Source organism: Olea europaea, chromosome 22 (genome assembly GCF_002742605.1).
Source record: "Olea europaea var. sylvestris chromosome 22, O_europaea_v1, whole genome shotgun sequence".
Classification (NCBI taxonomy): domain Eukaryota; kingdom Viridiplantae; phylum Streptophyta; class Magnoliopsida; order Lamiales; family Oleaceae; genus Olea; species Olea europaea.
The window spans coordinates 4,087,810-4,096,120 of record NC_036258.1 but is presented as its reverse complement, the minus strand read 5'-3'; the positions used below and the strand labels follow the sequence as shown (position 1 = coordinate 4,096,120).

At 38.0% G+C, this 8,311-nt stretch overlaps 1 protein-coding gene across 1 annotated transcript; it reads right to left on the bottom strand.

Moving 5' to 3' along the window:
- Positions 1-450: 450 nt before the first annotated feature.
- LOC111371432 (UDP-glycosyltransferase 74F2-like) lies at positions 451-2,332 on the bottom strand. The gene is made up of 2 exons (XM_022993418.1): positions 1,638-2,332; positions 451-1,490 (listed from the first exon to the last, which is right to left on the bottom strand). The coding sequence occupies exons 1-2, from the start codon at positions 2,283-2,285 to the stop codon at positions 765-767; spliced, it is 1,374 nt and encodes a 457-aa protein (XP_022849186.1). The 5' UTR covers positions 2,286-2,332; the 3' UTR covers positions 451-764.
- Between the last annotated feature and the right edge of the window lie 5,979 nt (positions 2,333-8,311).

The following is an 8,311-nucleotide window of genomic DNA, read 5'->3' as shown; positions in this document are numbered from 1 at the left end:
TTGTGAATATGTAAGTAATGGCTATTGAATGGATATTCAATGATTCAACTCTAATAATAATGATGGTATTATTAAGCCCTTTTTATCCCCCTTTAATATAAAATTATTTAATTCTTGTATTCGTTTTAACCACAAATTTACACAATAAAATATTTTATATGTAAATTCAACATTTTTTTCCTACTTTTAATAAGGCATTTTCTAAAAAGTATTACTCAAAAAACCATTTTTTCAAAATAATGGCCATAAAAGTTTCAATCTCGCCAAGAATAATACAAAGAATTCCATCAGAATTCAAATTTAATCATATCCCCTTTATTCAAAAGATCACACATGTTGATTCTATTGTTGGTTTACTTAACACAATTGAAATGCAATTAGCAAACGCAAAATTCCCTTTAAATATATACTATTCGTGCCATGTGATGGAATCTAATTGGGAGATAAGAGTCGACAAAGAATTCTTTGATTTCAATAGAAAAATATCGAGAGAATGATCGAATCATTGGAACAAACCAATCTGTTAAAGTGTCGGCAGAAGTAACACATAAGAGCCAAACTAAGGGAAATAAATAAAACTGAGGCAAGGCGACTAAAAATGAAAATTTGTCGATTCGTCTAGTCCACGAACTGATGCATTTAACTTTCCATTGGGTCCATCCTCCAGCCTTGTGATACTTGATTGTCCACGCAATCTACCTTCGCTTGATTTTGGGTGATGATATTGCTCCTTAAATTTATGTACCAAATATTCATATGCATCGTCACTGTGGCTTTTTCTTCAACTTAGATATAAAATCATTAATATTTGTATCAGAAGTACCACCCTCGGATACTGCCTCCTTAGCCAAATCCTTCCATTTACTAGCAGATTTCTTCATCTCCTTTCCCCTTTCCCCCTCCATTACTTCCCTTAAACAACCCTCAATTTCTTCTCTCCTAACAATCCCATTTTCATCAACTTTCACCCTTAAGCCCACATTCCAAACATCCTCCACAAGCTTAGCATTCGTCGTTTGATCCGTCCATTGTGGCATAACCACCATTGGCACCCCCATACTCAATGCCTCAATTGTCGAATTCCATCCCCCATGTGAGAAAAAACACCCCAAGGCTTTGTTTGACAGTACTTTTAGCTGTGGACTCCAAGTAACAAACAAACCATTATCGTCTTCGACAAAATTTTTAGGGAGTTTTTCTTGGTCAGAAGCCTTGGCAACCCATAAGAAGTTGAAATTGCTATTTTTTAAGCCCATTGCAATTTCTTCTATTTGCTTTTCCGAGAGAGAGACCATGCTACCAAATGCTATGTATATGACAGATCCGGCTGGCTTAGTGTCAAGCCAATTAATGCAGTTTGATGAAAGATCTAATTCGAAGAGGTTGAGCTCATAATTGTTGTCATTTTCGACTCGATTATCCAGATAGAAAGATGGAATTGTTGGTCCTATTGTTAACATCGGACACACTTCTTTCATTGCATCAATTACCTGCCAAAACGAGACGCTTGGGCAGTTCAACAAATTAAGCAACAAAAAAAAAGACTTCAGAGCATGTTCCGTGTTAGTAGACTACAGTCCACTTTACCAAACGAGTCAAAAAATGAATTAATAACCATTCTTGGAATAACAACTTACTTTTTCCTCTAACTTGTAATACGAATTAACAAGCACAAAATCAGCCTTGTCAACATTTGAAAATTGATTCAACACCATGTGGAAGTAACCTGGATAAGATCCATATACATAAATGAACGATGGCATATCAGGCAGATGAAGGGGTGGAAATCCAGGAATCTCGACTGGCAGCGACGAAACAGGCAGTGTCAACAACCCATGATGCACATAATAGTACACATAATTAACAGCACAAGCCTGTGTGAAGAAACAGGCTCCAAGAATTCCCAATTCTTTGGCCACATCCAAAGCCCAAGGCAAAAATGAATCATAAACAATACAATCAATAGGATGGCTTGATTTTTGGTACTTCTGAATGAGTTCTGCCACTGTTTTGGAGCCTGTTTTTTCCAAACGTGCCAGATATTTATCGACATCACCAGCTTGCGCGAAACCACCGTCGTCGTAACCATCGGAAAATGTGTCGATAGCGACTGTGTCGGATTTCGGCCTGGTAGATTTGGAAATATAGTTGGTGATCGCTAAAGTGGCTTTTGTTCCTTTGGAGACTAACTTCTTGCAGAATTGGCACATGGGATTTACATGGCCTTGGCTTGGGTAAGGAAGTGCCAAAACATGAACCCCATAGGCCTTGCTTTGCTTTTCCATTATTGATGCAGGCTTTGGACTCGATCTTGAGCGTACGTGTTTATTTATGCTTATTAGTTAATATCTGTACATACATACAGAATTGCTGACGATTATCACATGTCAATCACACAATTTTGACTTGGATATTGTTGCTTCCAATGCTTTGGCCAATTCTCTGATAATTTGGTCAACTTTGGAGTTCTTGATTGGAGACAAATGCTACACGACTATTGAGGTTTGGTATTGATTTCTTATTAACGACAACAATAAGGTAAAATGGGCCTGGTTTGCTATGAAAGTGTAAAGTCAAGTGGACAGGTCGCATTCAAATGATAAAATAGATTTTTTATGTTCAAATTGTTCATCCCTCTAGGAATATTCACTTTAGATTATAAAACTTTAATTAATTTAATTCTAACAATGAAAACAAACATACTCAATTAAAATTATGATTTTGAAAATGAGAAAATAACTAAAAATTATACGAAAATATAAAAATTTGGAAATTTTGGAGGCAAACGTGGTTGGGATTCATGGTTTTACTTAACTGTCCCCTAATTAATTTATTCGCAAGCCAATTAATAAATTGCTCATTTACGATTTTAGACCCCGATTTATCAATTTTAGTTAATTACCTCTCTCGATCAACATTAATGCCAATTGATTGATTTAATTTACTATATCTCTATGTTGATTTAAACAAAATAACCGCATTAAATCTTTGTGAAAATTGTTCATTGGGTCATCTAGAGTTCTCTATCTCCTATACAAACTTAGGATATTTACTATTTGGTCTAAGGCATATAATCTTTTCTGGAACGATGTATAAATTACTAACTCAATCATTTAATGGCCAAATAAATGAAAGGCATTCAACACAATAAAAAATACGCATAAAAATAAGTATTTTAATATTAAATAGCAAATATTGAAATTAATTAAAGCTGAATTAAACTTGAACCATGAATCCCAACATACACAACTAACCTATTTTATACAAATTTGCAAATATAAGGTAATAATGAAGAAAATACAAGAGTGAAGATGAAACCCTTTTTGGATTTTTGATAGTTTGATCTTGATTTTTCCAAATGTATTCTCTTTTGTGCTCTTAATTTTGTCCCAAAATACCAAGAAAAGAAGATAGAGAGAAAAAGAAAGAAAATGAAAGAGGAGGAAAACCCAGCAAAAGAAAAACCCAGCAAAAGAAGCCCTAGAAATGACCAACAAAGCGGTATTTAAATGACTAAAAATCGCCTCAAGTAAAATTGCAAAAGAAGTCACGAAATTTATGCGAAATAAGTAAAATTCACCTAACCGAAAGGCGCGTGTGAGCACAGGAATTCGTGGCGCACGCCATTTTGGCCTCGGTAAATTAGTGCGCAACATAATAAGCCTGCACACGCGAGGGCTTTCTTCATTTCTTTTCAACTTAGTCATCCATTCAATTGCATACAAGGCCCCCAACTATGATCATGTACAATCTAGTCCCCCAATTTTGATCTTCATATCACTTTTTGCCCTCCAAAATTGCACCCCAAGTCATCCAACTTTCTGACTTGTTCACTTTGGTCCCTAATTTCAGGTTATTGTATACTTTTGGTCTCTTTTCACTCTCTTTTGCCTTGTTCTCATTCTATGGGCGATTTTTGGCCTACAAAAGCAAATATTTCCTAATTGTGAATAGAATTTCACTCGTTTCATTAATAATAAACATATTTGGATATTAAATAAGTGTGCTTTTACACACTTATTAGGTCATTTTGAATAATTAAAGTTAGTGAATTGTAGTTATTATTTCCCAAGGAACAAACACAAAGCAAATGTATGTCTTTAGATTTTGAATACCTTGATTATCGATGAACATTAGATAAAAATTGTGACGAGTGGACTAAAGGAGAGTGCAGTCATTGTAACGATCCGGACCTTGTGCCCAAGTTATTATATTTTACATTTTGCCCGCTTTGAAAGAGTCTAAACCTATCTTATCTTTCAGGGATTTCTATTGCACTCCCGAAAATTTGAACAAGAGACATTTGTCTTATGAGAGACTTAGTTAAATCCTTCTAAGACTTAAGCTTCATGTCCAAACCGTTATGTTATACATATTGTTCGCTATGGGAGGATTCAACCTTTCAGGATTCGAACCCAAAACCGTTGCATGGTATCAGGATTTAACTCAAGTCTCTCATAAGGCAAATATCTTGGGTTCAAATTCTGAGAGACGCGATAAAAAGTCGTGAGAGGTAAATGGGCTGAGGCACTCCCAAAGCGGATAGTCTATAATATAATGATTTGGACATAGAGACTAAATTGTTACAAAAAATACGTACTTTTTGTACAAAATCGTTGAAGAGACTATAGTTGAATTTTGATACCAATTGTTCGAACCCATGTTAATAGCTCATGGATTACATTTATTGTTTGATAAGGAAAACAACGTGAATTAATTCAAGTTATAACCTGATCAACTATCAATGTTGACTAGAAGTTCATAATCGATGACCTAAGGCACAACTCAATTTCATTCAGAGTTGGTCAAGTACTCTGGTACCTCGAGCTTGATCATAGTTCAGTGCAGAGAAAGCACTTGTCATACTGTTGACACATAAAAATTCAGCCCAAATCGAACGGCTCAAGGAGTGAAGCCCAATTGGAGGATCCCCAAATCAGATAGCCCAAAGAACGAAGTCCAATCAAAACGAATCAAGACGAAGGCCCAAATAGGGAGGCCCAATAACGCGGTAACGCCATCGCCCAAGTTTGCAAGTCGCCCAGAATCTGAGCGAATGGAGTGCCATACAGTCGCCCAGAGCTGTTACTCTATTCTCGCCCAAACCTTCAAGTCGCCCAATGTCTTAACAAACATAAAGCGTTGTGGTTATCAAGAAGTGCAGTTATCAAAGTAGTTGTTAAAGTAGCCCTATCACGTTCCACGATTCAAGGAATTCAATCGAAAGCGGTTGAACGACGAAGAGTGATGGCAGCAGTTAAAAAAGGCAGTTTTCATGACAAGTTGGCCATTACGAGGAAAGAGGACAGTTATAGAGCGATCAGGCAGTTTTTAGGCAGTTGATCACAAAGAGATCGTCCATGAAGTATAAAAGGGAGAAAAGACATAGAGCAAAGGATCGAATCAAAAACTCTTGAACAGAGAACATGTAATTTTAATTTCCTTAGTTTTAGACTTAAACACTTTTCTTTCAATAACTCGTGTGCTTGCGCCCCTTGGAGGCACGTTGTTTTTAATTTCCAATTGTAAAGTCATCGCCAATAAAAGAACACCCCTTTTTGGAACTTTGTCTCAAGAGGTTTGTCCCTTACACAATCGTCTGATCCCTTTTAATTGTTAGCGACTAATCCGCGCGAAACAATTTGGCACGCCCGGTGGGACAATGGTGTTTGGTGTTGAAAGTACAAAAGGTGAAACAATATACCTCAGAGATCCGATAAGGAAACATCAAGTCAGGGAGGAATCCAATCTGTGATCGAGCGATATGACGAGCAGCATGCCTCTTCACGAACAGATGGACAGAATCAGAGCAGTAACAGTCGTTACAAACCAATGATGGAGTTGAGTCCTCGAACCATGCGTGCATTACTTGGAGAACTCACACAAGACGTTGTTGAACAGGTAAATCTTCGAAGTATTCATAATATGGAAAGATTTACCCAAAATGGAAATACACACTATGAAAATATGGCCAAACAACTAAATACTTTGAACGAAACAATGAATAAGTTAGTAGGCCAAATATGTCAACCGGCTATTCCCCTTGCAAATTATTTTCAAACTAGGACAATTATGGGACATAATCCCTCAGTCCCAAATCCGAATCAAGGGGTAGAACCACTTTTTGGTCCCTCTACTTCAAACCAAGGGGGTACTGCAATGCCAAATCAGAACAATGGTAGTGGTACGCCTAACTTGGGGGGTAATCCAAACACAAGAGATAATGTCCTAAACAATGGACAGCACACCCCACGTGTTAATGAGGGAATAGACGTTCAGGCTAATGGTAATGGCCCTAATCATGGTAACTTTGTTGCCAATCAAGGACCAAACATCAGGCCTCATGCAAATCAACTGGTTAACCAACCTGTAGGAATTCCATATGACCCCAACGTCATGTTGAGGAATCAGATTATGAAAATCGTATAGGATCAGATGGCTTTTGGGGTGCGTCCCGTCATTAGGCCGACTTACACAAAGCCATACCCTGATTGGATAGACCAAGCATACCCATGGCCCAGAGGGTATAAGGTGCCAAAATTCTCACTGTTTACCGGTTTAGGAGAGGTGTCTACTCTAGAACACATAGGGTGATTCACATTGCAAAGTGGTGATGTAATCGATTACCATAAATGAGGCTTTTCCCTAGTTCATTAACAGGAATAGCTTTCTCCTGGTTCATCAACTTGCCAGTGAACTCTGTTCAAACATGGCAACAATTGGAACAGTTATTTCATGCTCAGTTTTATAAAACTGAGTCTGAAGTCATTTTGACTAATTTGGCGAATCTACGTCAAATGCCAAACGAATGGGCAGAAAGTTTTCTCCAAAGGTTCAAGACAGCGAGAAGCAAATGTTTTGTACCTTTGCCCGAAAAAGAATTTGTCAAAATCGCTCAGGGCTGTTTAAGCTTTGATTTAAAAAACAAATTCCAAGACAAGGAATTTCCTGACCTTTTCCAGTTGAGTGCGAATGTGATTAGGTATGAACGACTGATAAGAAAGGAAGAACAGATGAAAAATTCTAGTAAAGGGACTTATTACAAAGACCCAAATTTTGATGTTCATACCATCAGTGACGAGTCATACGACCAGGCCGAAATGTGTTTGGCCGAATTGGTCAAAGGAGATACGTATACTTATCCCATAATGGCTAAGCCTAGACCATCGGGCAAAGATAAACCCATAAAAGATGGAAACATAAAGGCTAGAACGTTCTCGTTCGATGTAACTAAAGCTGACCTTATATTTGATAAATTATATATGGATAAGCAGATAAAGTTGAGCGATAAGCACAAATTGCCAAACCCTGAACAAATTAAGGGTAAAAAATATTGTAAGTGGCATAATGCATGGTCACACTTGACTAACAATTGTTTGGTTTTTCGCCATGTATTGCAGGATACCATTGAATCAGGATGAATTACATTCGACGATAAGAAGAAAATGGCAGTGGATGAAAATCCTTTTCCACAGCCACTTGGAGTGAACATGGTAACATTTGGTTTCAAAAACAAGTTGCCAAAATTCAAGTTGGTCGTAGATGATGGAGAAGAGGATCCTAAACCACATCCCAGCGTCTTTGAACGAATCAAGGGAAAAGAACCAAAAAAGGACGAAGACGTCCTGTGTGCAAGGTGTAAAAGAGAAATGAATGGAAATACGGAGAAATCAGGGACATGGCAGCATCCCCATCGCCCTACTTTCTCCCCAAACACTCAGCCTGGTAGAGGGCGAGATACATCATTCTATAGAGGACCGCCTTTTGAGAGACAGTTCAGGCCAACAGATAATGGAAGAACATTCAGGCCGCAATCTCGCCGGCCAAATGTATGGCATTCATTCCAGTACAATGCAGGAAGGGCAATACCCTTCGATGAGATGACTAGGACCCAACAAAGGCGTTTCCAACGAAACTACGGACTAGAACCCAACAAAGACGTTTTCAACGAAACTATGGACGAATAATGAGGGAGCAACAGGGAGTGCCACATCCTAAAGCGTCTAAACTACTCAAGGTAGCCAATCAAAATGTCCTCAAAAATAGTGAAGAGACCGGTACAGATGAATCAATGAAGGAACTGCCAGAAATTTCTTCTGGGAGATCAAAGTTTGAGCGGGACAAAAGGGATGGAGAAGATCAAGATCAGCCCCTTACCATTCAATTTGGTACGTTACCTCCTATCGTGGCCAATAATTACTTACTGGCCAATAAATTCAAGAATGAAGAAAAAGAAGAAGAGAGGGAGGACCACGAAGGAGAAGCTTGCATGTTGGTATGTGAAGAAGGCCAGACTTCTAGAGAGGCCTAC